The 19,262-nt window shown below is 40.3% G+C and overlaps 1 protein-coding gene across 2 annotated transcripts in view; it reads right to left on the bottom strand.

Annotated features, from left to right (window-relative positions):
- Positions 1-7,722: 7,722 nt before the first annotated feature.
- The window catches only part of LOC138662117 (formin-J-like), a 114,570-nt gene continuing 103,030 nt past the window's right edge, over positions 7,723-19,262 (bottom strand). For both annotated transcript variants that reach the window (XM_069747265.1, XM_069747264.1), the window contains exon 12: positions 7,723-11,007. In XM_069747265.1, coding sequence (XP_069603366.1) covers positions 8,611-11,007 — 2,397 coding nt within the window. In that variant the 3' untranslated portion in view covers positions 7,723-8,610. The remainder of the gene's footprint in view (positions 11,008-19,262) is intronic.

Genomic DNA, 19,262 nt, shown 5'->3' on the forward strand with positions numbered 1-19,262 from the left:
TTTAAATTTGTTTGGTGATCTGAAACATTTAAGTGTGACAAACATCTAAAAGAATAGGAAATCAGCAAACACTTTTTCACACAATTGTGTATGAGAAGCATCTGCAGTTATGTGACTAGAAAAAGCCTTCACTACATCTTCAGTATATTAGTTTATTAGTTACGTAGTTACCATCAGCCCATAATTAGTCCTTTAAAAATTGGCCTCTAATGGGCCATCCATGTAATAGATTACGGTACTTATTTTTTCGTCTTTGTTCCCACATGGCAAAAACGCTGCTTTTTTTCCTGCTGCGTTTTTTCTACAGTTATCCACACCAAAGAATGTCATTCTGTTTTGATTGTTGCATTTTTTTAATTGCATTTCCCCATTTTTTATGCATTTTTGGTCCAGATTTGAAGCAGCAGTTTTTAAAAGTATTTTTATTGCAGGAATGGTAGGATTGTGTACTTAAAAAAATAAGTGTCGTTTTTCAGGATTGCCTATAGGGAAAAAAAACCCGCACAGTTCAACAGCATCTTTAAATGTCCATTGGGTACGAGTTTACATTAAATCACATTGTTAAATAGATTTACTGCAAAAAAAAACAAACAGTATTTAGGTAATAAGGGTAAATAGCCTCAATCAGTGGTGATCAGACGTGTGTGAAAGCATAGCCATTGGCTACTAATGAATCTTTCATAGTAATAAGCATTGAGTTATTTATGGTGCAAAAGTGGCCATAAAAGGGGAATGTTTTGACCTCAGAAAATGCCTCTGATAACTCAAATGAAAAATAATATTAATATAACGATAAAGTCATTCACTTGCCATCATAGAAAATTACCGTATATTCTAAAGCAACACTCAAATCCAAAGCAATGTCACCGCACAGTCAAAAGAGGAATGATAGCAGCAGGTTTCAAAGGGAAAGCACCGGGTATGTGTGCCATATTTGGCCATGTGTAGCCACATTTTCATCCTGGATTGGTGGGTGTGTATTCCAATCCATAGCTACAAAGTTTCAATAAATTGTGTCATTATTGCTGCAGAGATGCAGACTTCATTGGCCTTATGGGCAATGACAATAATGGATGATGACCGTGAAAGATCTCATAGGTCAAAGGGGCACATCGCTTCCCCTTTGTCGTAGTGATTTCTGCAAGTTCTGAGCTGGTGGACATCACTGATCGAAAACTCACTATAATCTAGGGACATGCCATATCCATATAAATGTAACAAATTTTGGCATTTCTGTCCTTATTAGTCTTTGAGACATTTGCCTACAACATGGACTCCATCTGGAAATGTATAAAGCCTAAAAAAATGCACTTCTTCATAGTGTTCATTGACCGCGGCTGAAGGATAATCGTCCCCATCAATGTCACCTTTTGTTAAGTAGGGAATGTGGTCACCTTTAAAACCCCTTTGAAAAGAATACCAGTGCTTTTTCTTTTACGGCAGGGCAAAAGTGGCCTTAAAACAAATATTGGACATAACATGAGGACACTTATCTGTCGGACAATTAGACACATTCCTTGCAGTTGGAATTTTAGTGTTTCAGCTTGACATTCCCAGTGTAAAAGTTGTGTGTGGTCATATAAAGGATTAGGCTCTTGGTACTGGGATGGGTAGGGGTTTCTACCTCACACAGTTTAGATTCTGATAAGGGACTATTTGAGTAAGTAATGGAGGAAGTGTGTGCCTAATGGTCCTACACATTACTCTATAGTCTCTCCAGTGCACCTGGGCAATGTCAACTGTTTATTTCCAGACAAGAAGTATGTGCCCCACTGCAAAGGGAAACAATCCACCCGGGAACTCTGTATGGACAGGAAGACTTAGCAGATAGTTTAGAGGTGGATCTGTAATTTCCCACAAAAATAACCTTAACCAAAGTCAACAGATAAGGTGGGGCTTTAAGCATGGCTTTATACACAAGACGTTAAGGCTTCTGAAATCGTAGAATAGAAACCTATTACCAAGAAAAACTCTACAGGAAAGTATCACAGAGCTGTTTACATAAATGTAGGGTCATCTTTTCATGGAAAGAATTTTCTCACTATGCGCTTTTGTTTCTAGAATGTCTTTACGTGAAGCGGACGGAAGCAGTCATGCTTGGCTGCATTCATACAAGACCAACCATCACACCTTCATTTACAAACTAGCCAGCAAAAAGAAACACATTTGTCAGCACTCAGATCTCCCACCGGTTAGAACGTTTCTAGGAGAAATCAGAAATATAATACCAGATCCGTATGCACAGTCTTTCATATTGAGCAATGAGAAAAAAAAATCAACCTTAAGCATTGGACAACATGAAGACCACAAGCTAAATAATCGGTGTATAGAAAGCCTAGGAGGTTATACAGCTCAATATTTAGAGTTGAAAACTGTGAAAAAAATAAACCAGATCAAGCATTCAGCCAAGCACCTAATCCATAAACTATAATAGAGCTGCCACTTTAACCTCCGAAAGGTTTCTACACATTTTGATGTTATACATTGTCAAGCATGACCCTGGATTTCACCTGCCAGTACTGTGCCAGATACCCAGAAAGTTCCAAGTTTAACATTTTGAAATATTTTTACATTGATTTTTTAATTTCTCTGAAATGGCTGAATATGAAGCTGCAGGTTCTGACCTCAGTTGGTGTTCCCCATGAAGCCTGCACAATCCTCCTACTTTCTCACAATGTCTTAGCCTCGGTGCTTGTGTCTTTTCTGCCTCCCTGTCTTAAGTTAACATCGTTTGGCACGCTGTAATTTCTGTTGTCTGTGAATAACGGTGCCCTTGAAGCAATGAGGAAATGATAGTTGTATTTGGTCTTCAATATTGTGATTCTGGAAAGTTCCTATGATATATTGCCTGTGTGCTCATACTGTACCTCCACGTTCCTCTAATACTACACTGAAGCACATGGAAGTTTTTATATGGATTCTATATGAAGCTGTGAAATTGTGGCATTCTCTTAACACAGTGTTCCCCAACATCAGTCCTCAAGAGCCCCAACAGATCACGTTTTCAGGACTTCCTTAGTATTGCACAAGTGATGGAATGATCTCCTGGGAAATACTAAGCAACTCTTGAAGACATGATCTGTTGGGGCTCTTCAGAACTGAAGTTGGGGAACACTGCTGTAACATATGGCACATTGCTCACACATTTTCACTAGCAAGCAAACAATCAGGTACCTCAATGGCTGCATGTGGAACTCTGCGGCCCACCAGTGGTCGATCATAGTCTGCATTGCTTACATGATATAACAATGTTGCACGCATTCGGCACATACGGTGCTGACATCAGTGGAACATGAGTAAGTTTTAAATTTACATGTGGGACCATAGCAGGAGACAAGACTAGTCTGGCGGTGCCCTTGACCGGCTCTTCCCAGCACTGCCATAGGCGATTGACAGGTCTCTCTCTCGTGTGTAAATAGAGAGAGACCTGTCAATCAGTTCTAAATCCCCGAACAAACATAACTTTTAATGCTAAATTTTAAAAACATAATGCACTTATATGTCAAGATATATATTCATGACTCAAATACCCCAATTAAGTGTCCGTATTGTGGGGGGAAGGAAGGAAGAAAATAATACCCTAATATATTACTAGTATCTCACTTGCTACCAGCAGAGGTTAGCACCTTATTCCTGTGCAGTGACGCCCCCTCTCGTCGGCGGCTATCCCTCCCTCTCCCTAAATCGCCCTATGGTAGAGATAAGGGTGCAGAGGATTTAGACAGTAGAGAACCATATGTTAGTAATCAGGTCAACATAGCACCCTGTTTCTGATATATCATATGGTACGTGCACTATATCAGAGAGGGAGGCTTAGCCAGCCAAAAAGGACAAAAGTAGTTTCAGAACAATGTCAAAAGCTGTGGTTTAGTATTATATTAGGGTATTTTTTCTTCCTTCCGTCCCCCCACAGTACGGACACTTAATTGGGGTATTTGAGTCGTGAATCTTGACATAGATGTGCATTATGTTTTTTAACATTTAGCATTAAAAGTTATGTTTTATATGGTTTACTCCTAAATAATTGGGTACTTTGTTCGGTGATTCAGAAATAATTCTTGGATCTTCTCTATTTGACATACAGTGATTTTTCCTGTCATTCAGTTCTAACAGCGCTGTGAAGATCAGGTTGGGGGAAATGCAGGACTAGTCTCGGGCTATGGTGTCCTGCCAGATCTTCAAAGTACACTTCATCTGAAACGTTGGAGCGTTTCGGAGAATAATATCCCTGGCTACACATGTACTGTAAGAATTGGTCGTCCATGTAGTTTGCAACTCCTTTAAACACTCATGATGATGAGTGCCATGAAACCAATAGATATCCTGATATTGGTCATTTAGATTACAGAACGTCTAGGCACGGCCGGTTTGACCTTTTGATAATCTATTTGCAAAAATGTCAATATTATTTTAATTCTAAACTCAAAAAGCCCTTCTGACCTCAGACGCATGATTAAAATGAAGTTCCTCCAGCTAAAAAAAGACCCAGGAGTTCTGCAACAGATGGTATGATCTGTACATCATCAAGAAATTCTGGGGTTTTCAGCAAAAGGCAAGAAAGCGTAAAACAGCCAAATTCTATAGAACTACTACACATTTATATAATAAAAAAATATATATTTTCTTGTAAGCATACACAACAATGACCCTAAAAGAACCGCTTCAGAATTAAAAGTAAAGGGCAATCATGGATGGATAAATAAATACATTACAAGGCTTCTCCTATACTTTGCAGTGTTAATACGGCCAGCACACAGATGTCGTCCGTGTGCCGTACGTGTTTTTCACGAGCCCTTTTCATTTGTGCTGCTGGAAAAATCGTACATGTCTCCGAGATCCATGATCCTAATTATGCCAGTTCTCCCCACAGTGCTCTCTTTATATACCTGCATCTATAATGTGCTACCCTGACATGTGACCACTGCAGCCAATCACATGACGATAAAGCTGCATTTACACTGGAAGAACAGTCGTTTCAAAATAATTGGTCATTCCAAACAGGCTGCCGAACATTGGAGCGAAACGCTTGCTCATTGGGTGAAATGATCAAAAGATCGTCAATCTCAATGGTGCATCATCCTGTGTAAACAGGTCTTGCACTCCCGTCTGCACGGAGCGATCTACTGCAGATCATTCCGTGCACGTTGTTTACCGCGAGCTGCCGCTGTAAACAGACTATTCAATGACCACTGATTGGTAACTGTTTAGGCCGTTTAGTGCTGCTGGTCGGTGAAGAGAAAGAGATCCTTAAAGTACTCTAGTCGCATCATTGATGCAATTGTAAGAAAGGACCAGCAGCGAAGTTGTATGAATAGAGCAGAAGTCTGCACTCATGACCCCTTCTACTGGAATGGCAGAGGTAATTAACTACTCCATGAGCCTCATTAGAGCAAATAGAGTGGTGGCCACATACCATCCTGTACGAAAGTGTTTGCACCTTTGAAATTGATCCAGAAAATGAAGTTCGTCTCCCAGAAAATTATTATAATTACACATTTTGTTATAAAGATATTTCCTTTGTGTGCATTGGAACAACAAAAAACAGAAAAAAAGGCAAATTGGACATAACTTCTCACAAAACCCAAAAATGGGCCAAACTAATTTGTTGGCATCCCAACTGAATATTTGGTTGCACGCCCTTTGGAATAAATAACTGCAGTCAAATGCTTCCTATAACCATCAACAAGATTCTTAGAACTCCTAACTGGAATTTTTCACCACTCTACTTTTTCCAACTACTCCAGGTCTCTCATATTTCTTCCAACAGCAATTTTAAGATCTCTCCACAGGTGTTCAATGGGATTTAGATCCGGACTCATTCCTGGCCACTTCAGAACTCTCCAGCGCTTTGTTTCCATGCGTTTATCAATGCTTTTTGAAGTATGTTTGGGGTCATTGTCCTGCTGGAAGACCCATGACCTAGGACGCAAACCCAGCTTTCTAACACTGGGCACTGCATTGCAACCCAAAATCTGTTGATAATCTTCAGATTTCATGATGTCTTGTACACATTCAAGGTACCCAATGCCAGAGGCAGGATAACAATCCCAAAACATCTTTGTACCTCCACCATATTCGATTGTAAGTACTGTGCTTTTCTTTGTAGACCTAATTCCGTTTTTGCTAAACAGTAAAATGATGTGCTTTACTACAAAGCTCTTATCTTGGTCTCATCTGTCCATAAGACACTTTCCCACAAGGATTTTGGCTTGCCCACATACAGTTTGGCAAACTGCAGTCTAGCTTTTTATGTCTGTGTATCAGCAGTGGGGTCCACCTGGGTCTCCTGCCAGATAGTTCATGCTGACACTGATTCACGCTGAGCTTGCAGAACTTCTTGAATTTCTTTGAACTTGATTGGGGCTGCTTATTCACTATCTGGACTATCCTGCGTTGCAACCTTTCATCAATTTTTCTCGGCCATCCATGTCAAGGGAGATTAGCTACAGTGCCATAGATTGTAAATGTATTAATTACGTTGCACACCGTTGTTCTCCATGCTTAAGGTGGCACACACAGACACAGAGCGCAAAGATTAAGTCAACTTCTTCCCTTTTTGTCTGGTTTCAGGTGTGATTTTCATATTGCCAACACCTGGTCCTTGCCACAGGTGAGTTTGAACGAGCATCACAAAGTTGTTTACCCAAAATTTTGGAAAGGTGCCAAGAATTTTGTCCGGCCCATTTTTGGGTTGTGTGTGAAATTATGTCCAATCTTCCTTTTTTCTTTTTTTTTTGCCTTGTTCCAATACACACAAAAGCAATAAACATATGTATACCAAAACGTGTAACTGCAATTATTTTCTTGAAGAAATACATTTTCTGGAACAATTTCAAGCGTGCCAACACATTCGGCCATGACTGTATGTGTGTTATCGCCCCAATTATACCAGCTACTGCTACTTTGGGGCTACTATTCTTTGGATGGATGGGGGGGTCAGACCCCAAGTGATTACATATTTATCACCTATCCAGTCGACAGGAGTTAAATGTTTTTAATGGAACAATCTCATTAAAGGGGTTGTCCCACAAACAACATTCATTTTCATCAATAGATCTTGGACTAATAATAATTTCCACAATTGGATGTGTTTAAAAAAATGTTCCTGTGCTGAGATAATCTGATAAATGTGCCCCTACTGTGTCTGACCATGCAGGAACATGGTCTGATCATACCACATCTCCTAGACAGGCAGGGGGACGAAAAGAGTGTACAGACATTACAGCATGGGATCGCAAATAATTCTCTTTGAGATAAAACATTTTTTAAAAACAGGCAAGGAAATGTTTTACTTCACAAAAAGAATCAGCTGCTAGTCCATGCTGTGCTATCTGTATATACTCTTTTCCTTTCTCCCCTGCCCAGGAGCTGTGATATGATCAGACCATGTTCCTGTAGGGTCAGACACAGCCATTACACAGTACACAGCAGGGGCACATTTATAAGATTATCTCAGCACAGGAACATTTTTTTAGCACACACCCAATTGTGGAAATTATTATTATTCCAACATCTATTGATTAAAATCATCTTTAAAATTAACTTTGTTCGTGGGAAAACCCCTATTAATTACAGAAGGGTTCCACATACTTTGGGCCATTAGATACACATATGGGAAATTGAGTAATTTTACATACATTAAATGCGTTGCTTTGTGGCCCTGTAATGTAATGTGCGGTCACTGCGGAAGAAAATACATTAATATACATTTTCTCATGATACTTTTCTCTTATTAAGGGTGAAATTTTATTAAAAGAAAATTTTACAAATGTCATAAGTGTGATATACAAAACTAAACCAATACATTTCCCTTCATAAATAAATCCTCAAGAAAGCCGCACGAAAACAGGAAAAATAGAATTTCATATTATTAGACATAAGAAAGCAATCCATTGTGCAATATGACTATAAACTGAATTATCTTAATTCTCTTGGAATGTCCGCCGCTGTTGACAAGGTTGTAGACCAAGGAGAGCATAGTAAACATAGCCAAATGCATTGGTGATAGGTAAACATTGGTGCCACCCTACAAGAAGTTCTAGCCCTTGGTGGAAACAGTATATAAATATTGTACTAGTGTAAGAGACATTCCCCAATGATCAGACATGGAATGAAAAGCCATATCTCTAATCTGCTATTTTAAAAAAATAAATATATTTCATGTGGAAACATCAATGTGAATAAATAAGATTCCAAGGCAACAATGTAATAAGTCATATATTAAATAATCACACATTCCGAGACATAGTCAATCATTTTCGAGTACCTTCCCCCACAGTCTTCGTACAGGACCTGGTGTGGTGCTGCAGTGTTAGCTTGCTAAAGAGTAATGTAGAATCAGTCTCTGTTCCTCTTGGTTAGTTCCTCATACTGGTGCTATGATATAAAGCACGGCGGTAGTGGAAGGCTTATTAGTGTCACAGTTCCTAATGCAGCCATGTACTGGATGTCCGCTTCACTATATATAAGACAGTACTTCCCTTTCGGTAACCTTGTGCAAACAATAAGTGGTGGACTCATCTCTGAGTCAGACCTGGTGGGTGCCACCCATCACACTACAGCACTACCCCACTATTCATATCTCCACAATTAGTATCTCAATCTGGTGTTTCACCTCCAGATTGGGTGAGTATCCGTGTAAGTATTCTTGTTCCCCCTTGTAAGGGTTGAGTTGACCTCACAGTGTTTAATGACGTGAATAGCTACACGAGCCACAGAATTAGCTTTCTTAGATGAAAGTTGTGATGTCCAAGCCTCACCCTTGGGTGAAGCGGGAACACAATGTTTAGAAGTTATAGAGGGGCTTCCATTGCCCTCAGATTTAGCAAAGTCACTATTATTTGCATGTGAACTTTCCTTCTCCTTGAAGGGGCCCATATTTTTGGCTGGGATTGATTTACTCACTCCAGCAGTAGAGACACTTATTTTTTGTTGCATTTTGCTATCTTTGCTCTCTTTTTGCACATGTCTAGGTTGTTTGATGACAGATGGACTCACTGATGCCATGGCTGGGTCTTTGGTTAAAGGGACTCTTCTAATCCCCAAATCATTAGTTTTTGCTTTCTTTGGGATGCTCCTTCCATTTCTCCCTGCAGAGTTTTTGATGGCATCTCCGCTCTTGTGCTCCAGATTGTATCGGTTAGTCCCAAAATTGTTCTCTAACGTTGGTTCTATTCTAACACCGTTGGCTTTTTCTGAGGTATTTTTTAATTCCCTTTTCCATTTCGAGCAAGGACTATTAGTTTCTTTCTGTACCACTGTATGAACATCCCTAATGTACTTTGAACTATATTCTATGTACTGGAGGCCTCTCAAGGCTTCATTTGATGGGTCCGCATTTTTCTCCTTTGACATTACAATGTGATCAATTGTCTCTTTCACTGTGATATCTTGTTTAGCTGATAATGGCTCCACAAACTTTATCTTTGACACTAAACGTCCAGGCTGGGATCTCCGAGTTTTGGGAGTCTCAGATTTATTAACAATTTGATTTTGACCGGATGAATCAAATCTTGGTGGAATTGATGATGGACTGGATACCTGGGAGGCAGCGAGAGCCACCGAATTCCTCATGTTCCGCACTGCAGATTTCACTAATGTGTGTTTAATTGTTTTAGCAGTAACTTGGGTTGATGGTTTGGAACTCTTAGGAAGAATTGATGATTCTGACACAATATTAAGTCTATTTGCCTGTTGGGAAGATGTAAGGTCAGATGTTTGGTCAGGGTTCTCTGATTCATTATGGTACGATATCTGGAAGGAATTATTTTTTAGTTTATTTCCTGAAATATCTTTAAAGTCGCTTACTGTCTGTGATTTCCCTTCAGCTACTGTCTGCAAAGAGGAATTGTATGTACACGGCATGACTGATTTTGTATTGCTTTCATGCACTTGAGGATCAGGTCTAACAAGACCTTCAGAAAATGTAAAAGTCTGGAGTGCAGAAGGGTAGAGTATTTTCTTGGACCGATCTGGTGTTTGAGGAGCACTGTCACTTGTGTCCTTTTCTATTAATTTCTTGACAACTTGAGCTTTCAAATTGTCTGGTAGTGCTCCTGGTGTAAGATGCGTATTATTACAATGAGTTTGTGACTTGCTGAGATTGTCACCATCTAAATGTCCAGGTATTGCCTTTAGTAATATTTGGCTGGCACATTTTTGTGTTGGATGGGATGGTGATTCCTGGAGAAATGGACAATGATCTGATGATATTTGGATTTCTTGTCCATGCAATGCTTTTGATTGTTTTGATGCCTCAAATATTAAATGGTCCATTGGATGATTGTCAAGTAATTGTACTGAACTCTTTTCTAGACAATCTAATGATTTACTCAACACATGGCAGTCTTTCAATGGAGGAGAAAATGTATCTGTGAGGCACTTTATCTCAGATTGTTGTAGTGAATTATCAGGTAACTCTGATATATTTTCCAGCTGGTTCCTATTATGTAGTATGTGCTGTTCCGTTTCTGAACATCTAGACCTATGGAGTGGTTGATGATCAGAAGCGTGACATGCATATGTCTTGGGGAACACCTGGAAAATCTCTGTTTGCTCTGTTGATAATAACAAACTGACTTTGTGAAAGTCAACTTTGGCTTCCGACTGGTAGGAAGTACTATTTTTTGTAACAGGTAATTGATAAAGTCTGTTCTTGCTTTCAGTATTGACATTCTTTTGACTTTTATACTTCATCTGTTGCTTTAGAACACGCTCAGACACCTTCCTCATCTGCTCAGCACTCTTCTGCTCACAACGTTCCTCACCTTCATCACCACAAGATATAAAGGGCTTTGTGTTGTTCCATCCTAAAGAATGCATTCTGCACACTCTTCTTCCCACAGGTCGACTTGCGTTACGTAGGTTCCTCTCCAGTGTAAGTTCAAGTTCATCTTTTGACTGGCTCGCTTCTAGTGCACCACAAGTAGCCATTGAATGTCTTTTCTGTAAACGCTTTTTTTCCCACTCTTTCCGTCTCTGTTCTTCCTGATCCCGGTGTTTATTTTCCTATGTGAAAATTATTTATATCATGAGATTTTACAATTATGCATGATATTATTCTAAATATATTAGCTTACAAAAAACTTTCAGTGGTTCAGATACTTCTCTAAACTACTCCCTGTGCTTGTTACAAGACATCACACCCTGTCAACCACATGCCCATTTGCCTCTGACACCACCAGTGTTCATGTATTTTACACTAAGAGAATGCTGGTCGCACACACCGCCAGAAAGCTACAGCCATTACAATGGTTTTCTGTTTATGGACTTAGCTAGACTTATATTTTATCCATACAACATCTGATAAAGAACTGCTAAATATTCAGAATTGTTATTACAGATGGTGCAAATTACACTGGTCTACAAAAAAAAAAGAAAATTTCTGGCATGGACTTTAACCCCTTCATGACCGGGGGATTTTTCGTTTTTCCGTGTTCGTTTTTCGCTCCCCTCCTTCCCAGAGCCATAACTTTTTTATTTTTCTGTCAATTTGGCCATGTGAGGGCTTATTTTTTGCGGGACGAGTTGTACTTTTGAACGACATCATTGGTTTTAGCATGTCGTGCACTAGAAAACGGGAAAAAAATTCCAAGTGCGGTGAAATTGCAAAAAAAGTGCAATCCCACATTGGTTTTTTGTTTGGCTTTTTTGCTAGGTTCACTAAATGCTAAAACTGACCTGCCAGGTCATTACGAGTTCATAGACACCAAACATGACTAGGTTATTTTTTATCTAAGTGGTGAAAAAAAATTCCAAACGTTGCTAAAAAAAAAAAAAAAAAAAAATTGCGTCATTTTCCGATACTTGTAGCGTCTCCATTTTTCATCATCTGGGGTCGGTTGAGGGCTTATTTTTTGCGTGCCGAGATGATGTTTTTAATGATAGCATTTCGGTGCAGATACGTTCTTTTGATCGCCCGTTATTGCATTTTAATGCAATGTGGCGGCGACCAAAAAAACGTAATTCTGGCGTTTCGAATTTTTTTCCCGCTACGCTGTTTAGCGATCAGGTTAATACTTTTTTTTAATTGATAGATCGGGCGATTCTGAGCGCGGCGATACCAAATATGCGTAGATTTGATATTTTTTTTATTGATTTATTTTGATTGGGGCGAAAGGGGGGTGATTTAAACTTTTATGTTTTTTTTATTTTTTTCACATTTTTTTTAAACTTTTTTTTTTTACTTTTGCCATGCTTCAATAGCCTCCATGAGAGGCTAGAAGCAGGCATAGCACGATCGGCTCTGCTACATAGCAGCGATCTGCTGATCGCTGCTATGTAGCAGAATTGCACGTGTGCTGTGAGCGCCGCCCACAGGGTGGCGCTCACAGCGACGGGCAATCAGTAACCATAGAGGTCTCAAGGACCTCTATGGTTACCATTCACAAGCATCGCCAACCCCCGATCATGTGACGGGGGTCGGCAATGACGTCATTTCCGGCCGCCCGGCCGGAAGCGGTAGTTAAATGCCGCTGTCTGCGTTTGACAGCGGCATTTAACTAGTTAATAGGTGCGGGCAGATCGCGATTCTGCCCGCGCCTATTACGGGCACATGTCAGCTGTTCAAAACAGCAGACATGTCCCGGCTTTGATGCGGGCTCACCGCGGAGCCCTGCATCAAAGCAGGGGAGCCGGCATCGGACGGTATAGTACGTCCGATGCCAGTAAGGGGTTAAGAACAGTTTTAGACTAATTTGAGGGTGCTGAATTCAAATCCGATCTTATAATTTCCCTATCACATCACGTTTTTGCGCTATAGGTATATAGCCCATTTTCATGAATTCCATGATAAATATAAGTAGTGTATGAAAAGTGCCGGTTTATACAGTTCACTAAGGTAAATTTAGTTTTCATTTAGTCTCCCAATAAATGTGAGAATATCTTTGTTTTCTTTGAACATGCATAATTCCCATTTTGTTATGATAACACCCTTGTTTTCTGTGCTACTGGGACAGTAGAGTTACAGCAGAGCATTGGGTGAAAACTGAATGGCCTTAGCGACAGAGGTTGGCATCTGGCGATAAGAATGTCATCCATGATCCTCTAGTGGACAGGAAGGACATTGTCTTTCCTCCCTTACACATAAAACTTGGATTGATAAAGCAGTTTGTCAAAGCTCTCAATCACAGTGGAGAATGCTTTAACTATACAGTATACAGTCATGGCCAAAAGTATTCACACCCCTGCAATTCTGTCAGATAATACTCAGTTTCTTCCTGAAAATGATTGCAAACACAAATTATTTGTTATTATTATCTTCATTTAATTTGTCTTAAATGAAAAAAAAACACAAAAAGAATTGTCCTAAAGCCAAATTGGATATAATTTCACACCAAACATAAAAAAGGGGGTGGACAAAAGTATTATCACTGTTCGAAAAATCATATGATGCTTCTCTAATTTGTGTAATTAACAGCACCTGTAACTTACCTGTGGCACCTAACAGGTGTTGGCAATAACTAAATCACACTTGCAGCCAGTTGACATGGATTAAAGTTGACTCAACCTCTGTCCTGTGTCCTTGTGTGTACCACATTGAGCATGGAGAAAAGAAAGAAGACCAAAGAACTGTCTGAGGACTTGAGAAACCAAATTGTGAGGAAGCATGAGCAATCTCAAGGCTACAAGTCCATCTCCAAAGACCTGAATGTTCCTGTGTCTACCGTGCGCAGTGTCATGAAAAAGTTTAAAGCCCATGGCACTGTGGCTAACCTCCCTAGAAGTGGATGGAAAAGAAAAATTGACAAGAGATTTCAACACAAGATTGTGCGGATGTTGGATAAAGAACCTCGACTAACATCCAAACAAGTTCAAGCTGCCCTGCAGGCCGAGGGTACAACAGTGTCAACCCGTACTATCCGTCGGCATCTGAATGAAAAGGGACTGTATGGTAGAAGACCCAGGAAGACCCCACTTCTTACCCCGAGACATAAAAAAGCCAGGCTGGAGTTTGCCAAAACTTACCTGAAAAAGCCTAAAACGTTTTGGAAGAATGTTCTCTGGTCAGATGAGACAGAAGTAGAGCTTTTTGGGCAAAGGCATCAACATACAGTTTACAAGAGAAAAAAAAGAGGCATTCAAAGAAAAGAACATGGTCCCTACAGTCAAACATGGCGGAGGTTCCCTGATGTTTTGGGGTTGCTTTGCTGCCTCTGGCACTGGACTGCTTGACCGTGTGCATGGCATTATGAAGTATGAAGACTACCAACAAATTTTGCAGCATAATGTAGGGCCCAGTGTGAGAAAGTTGGGTCTCCCTCAGAGGTCATGGGTCTTCTAGCAGGACAATGACCCAAAACACACTTCAAAAAGCACTAGAAAATGGTTTGAGAGAAAGCACTGGAGACTTCTAAGGTGGCCAGCAATGAGTCCAGACCTGAATCCCATAGAACACCCGTGGAGAGATCTAAAAATGGCAGTTTGGAGAAGGCGCCCTTCAAATATCAGGGACCTGGAGCAGTTTGCCAAAGAAGAATGGTCTAAAATTCCAGCAGAGCATTGTAAGAAACTCATTGATGGTTACCGGAAGCGGTTGGTCGCAGTTATTTTGGCTAAAGGTTGTGCAACCAAGTATTAGGCTGAGGGTGCCAATACTTTTGTCTGGCCCATTTTTGGAGTTTTGTGTGAAATGATCAATGTTTTGCTTTTTGCTTCATTCTCTTTTGTGTTTTTTCATTTAAGACAAATTAAATGAAGATAATAATACCAAATAATTTGTGTTTGCAATCATTTTCAGGAAGAAAATGAGTATTATCTGACAGAATTGCAGGGGTGTCAATACTTTTGGCCATGACTGTATATGTTCAACTTTTCCTGGTCTTAGTGAAGAGAAGAAAAAGGCTGGAATATTTGATGAACCTCAAATAAGAACACTTATGATTACCAAATGTTATCACATCAATGAATGAGACAGAAGAAAGAGCTTGGAATGCATTTTGTAATGTGGTGCAGAATTTTCTAGGGAATAAGAAAGCAGACTATGAAGAGATTGTGGAAGAGAAAAATGTACATGAATAAGGACACCGCGCTAACCAAATGTGGAAACTTACAATGGGCACGTGTAATCAGAGGAGTGAATAGACGTGTAACTGAACACGAACAGTTAATAGATGGTGACCAGCAGTGGAGGCAGCCAATGTTGGAATGGCCGCAACCACCAATACCAGCAGTAAAAAAAAATATATATATATATATCACAATAAGGGTATCTAGGGAATAAGAAAGCAGACAACTATGAAGAGATTGTGGAAGAGCTACTAATGAGTCTGTGAAATCTTGGATGTAGAATGAGTATCAAGATTCACTATTTACACAGCTATTTGGACTTTTTTCCGGAGAACCTTGGGGTTGTGAGCGAGGAACAAGGGGAGCGTTTTCATCAGGACATTAAAACAATGGAAGAATGGTATCAAGGCCGGTGGGACTCACATATGATGGCTGACTATTGCTGGAGCTTGATGAGAGACAACCCAGAAGCTGTACATCACAGATCAGCCAAGAAAAGAAAGTTCAAGTAGCTGCCATTTGTCATTCATCTGTGTGCCATATACAATGCCTACAAGTAGTATTCAACCCCCTGCAGATTTAGCAGGTTTAATAAGATGCAAATAAGTTAGAGCCTTCAAACTTCAAACAAGAGCAGGATTTATTAACAGATGCATAAATCTTACAAACCAAAAAGTTTTGTTGCTCAGTTAAATTTGTATAAATTTTAAACATAAAAGTGTGGGTCAATTATTATTCAACCCCTAGGTTTAATATTTTGTGGAATAACCTTTGTTTGCAATTACAGCTAATAATCGTCTTTTATAACACCTGATCAGGCCGGCACAGGTCTCTGGAGTTATCTTGGCCCACTCCTCCATGCAGATCTTCTCCAAGTTATCTAGGTTCTTTGGGTGTCTCATGTGGACTTTAATCTTGAGCTCCTTCCACAAGTTTTCAATTGGGTTAAGGTCAGGAGACTGACTAGGCCACTGCAACACCTTGATTTTTTGCCTCTTGAACCAGGCCTTGGTTTTCTTGGCTGTGTGCTTTGGGTCATTGTCTTGTTGGAAGATGAAATGACGACCCATCTTAAGATTCTTGATGGAGGAGCGGAGGTTCTTGGCCAAAATCTCCTGGTAGGCCGTGCTATCCATCTTCCCATGGATGCGGACCAGATGGCCAGGCCTCTTGGCTGAGAAACAGCCCCACAGCATGATGCTGCCACCACCATGCTTGACTGTAGGGATGGTATTCTTGGGGTCGTATGCAGTGCCATCCAGTCTCCAAACGTCACGTGTGTGGTTGGCACCAAAGATCTCGATCTTGGTCTCATCAGACCAGAGAACCTTGAACTAGTCAGTCTCAGAGTCCTCCAAGTGATCATGAGCAAACTGTAGACGAGCCTTGACATGACGCTTTGAAAGTAAAGGTACCTTACGGGCTCGTCTGGAACGGAGACCATTGCGGTGGAGTACGTTACTTATGGTATTGACTGAAACCAATGTCCCCACTGCCATGAGATCTTCCCGGAGCTCCTTCCTTGTTGTCCTTGGGTTAGCCTTGACTCTTCGGACAAGCCTGGCCTCGGCACAGGAGGAAACTTTCAAAGGCTGTCCAGGCCGTGGAAGGCTAACAGTAGTTCCATAAGCCTTCCACTTCCGGATGATGCTCCCAACAGTGGAGACAGGTAGGCCCAACTCCTTGGAAAGGGTTTTGTACCCCTTGCCAGCCTTGTGACCCTCCACGATCTTGTCTCTGATGGCCTTGGAATGCTCCTTTGTCTTTCCCATGTTGACCATGTATGAGTGCTGATCACAAGTTTGGGGAGGGTCTTAAATAGTCAGAAAAGGCTGGAAAAAGAGATAATTAATCCAAACATGTGAAGCTCATTGTTCTTTGTGCCTGAACTACTTCTTAATACTTTAGGGGAATCAAACAGAATTCTGGTGTGTTGAGGGGTTGAATAATAAATGACCCTCTGAAAAGACTTATCACAATTTTAAAAAAAATAAACATAGAAATAACATTCTTTTTTGCTGCAGTGCATTTCACACTTCCAGGCTGATCTACAGTCCAAATGTCACAATGCCAAGTTAATTCCAAATGGGTAAACCTGCTAAATCTGCAGGGGGTTGAATACTACTTGTAGGCACTGTATATATGTGTTTTTATATTTTGTAGTTTCATTCTGTAAGTATATTTGATTTTCTGTACATAGACTTTGTAATCTTTGTTATTCCTTGATTAAAATATACAAAATGTAGTATCGAAAATCATGTGTTTTTATCATAAAACATTAGGAGTAATTTTCATCAAAAATTGAAAATATCTTGAAATGTTGATGTGATAGCCAAAAACAGAGTTCATATTCGTAATCAGCAGCCAAAATTGACTTAAAATATGTTTTAAAACCTTTTGCCAGAAAAATTGCGTTGACCAGTGTTATCATTGATCAGGAACAATCATTTTATTCCTAACAGCATGAGGATATGTAACAACTTTCTATTACTATTACCTTTATTATTGCATTATTATTCACAAAGCACATTAACTACTGAGAATGTGTAAAAATGTGCAATATCATTAAGGCTCTACGTGGTAATGTCTCTCCTTCTGGTAATGAGGAGACTTATAGGCCATGCAATGCTCTGTTGGGAAATAAATATGGAAGTTGCCACTTCAAAGGAAAAGAAGACTACAACTCTATTGCCATCAACTGGAAGTAGCAATCCTAAAAGTCAATATTGACCTTTTAAGGATTTTTGCCATGTGACTAAGAAAGAAAGCCAAACCAGATACATGTACTCCAATTGCAAACATGTGTTTCGGGTAGCTTGCCCCTCTTCAGTGCAAAGCAGGAGAACTGATTTGGCTGGGTGAGAGGCCTCTGACTGGGGTCTAAGGGGCAATGTCTTTCCTTGTAAAGAGTGCCATGCCTAACATGCCAGTATGAAGAGACTTATAGGCCATGCAATGCGCCACTGGGAGTTAAATATGCAAATTGCATATTTAGAATAACGGAAATGTTAATTTGCTCATACATTTGCATGAGTAATATTAGAGGAATGGCAAAATGTAGATGATAACAAAATATGCTGTACAAATGATGCGGAACACAATCACTAAGGAAGATGTTCAGGAAAGTTGTCTCTAAGCAGGTAATGAGTGCAGAGTAGTGAGCATAGATGCGGCAGCTGCATGTGGGCTCTGGATCCTGGGGCGATATAAAATGTCCCACTGACTCATATAAGGACACCAGGGCTATAAATGATGCGTGATAGTTGGGGGGTGAGGAGCTGATATCGTTTTCAGCGCACATCATTTGGGCTCCTACCCAATTCTCCTTGCTTTATATCACTTAGCTATTTCCCTTCAGCAATCCGAAACATTAAGGCTGATCCCGCACCATCTTTTCCATGGACGGTTCTGATGAAGGCCAAATGACCGTCTTAAACGTCATAGTGGATTGCTTGTATGAACTACTTTCGTTGCATCAGCCTTGGCGCGCCAGGTTTTATGAATGTTATTATAATTGGAGAGGAATCCTAATTGAGCACCCACTGGTTAAGGAGTGCCAGCAGTCTTCTTGATCTGTAGACTTCAGCCCGGACGCTTCCGGCATGATATTAACAAAAATCATAAAAATAGTGATTAACCGTTCTGGAGCTACATCCTTGTCCAATAACCTCCCAGATGACATGCTACCATTGCATGACTAAAATTAATCTCATGTTTCCTGCAACAATGAGAATGAGAAAATCTTTTTCACATGCGTGTTAAATGGGAGCAGGAGTGTTACTGATAGAACAGATTATGATGAAGCAATGAACTATGTCTGCCGTACTCCGTTCTGTGCGGCGAGGGGAAGTGAGAGCCCGGCGGTTAGTCTGCTGTTAACCCTTGTATCTGCCCAGAAAGTATTCATGTGAAGATCTGCGGTGATGTGCCGTCTATGCTCAGCTTCCTCAATAAATTCTGTTACCATTGCAGAAGTATCAGTTTTCTATTATCAATAAAAATGGTATGTTTCTGGGAATCGGGAAATCTGTAAAATAATTGCGGCTTGCTCAAATGCTTGCTGTGCTAAAGGGGTTGTCCGGCCTTGGGGAAGAAGTCTGCAGACACTCTATGTGACTGCGGACTGGCAAATCCTCACTACATGCACACTGCAAGCTGCGAGGATTTGCATACTCCCAGCCACATTCCAAGTAGACGTGTCGCGCGTCTAGTCGGCATGCGACCGCATGTATGCAAATCGCATATGTAGGTTCACA

This window comes from Ranitomeya imitator, chromosome 2 (genome assembly GCF_032444005.1).
Source record: "Ranitomeya imitator isolate aRanImi1 chromosome 2, aRanImi1.pri, whole genome shotgun sequence".
Classification (NCBI taxonomy): Eukaryota; Metazoa; Chordata; class Amphibia; order Anura; family Dendrobatidae; genus Ranitomeya; species Ranitomeya imitator.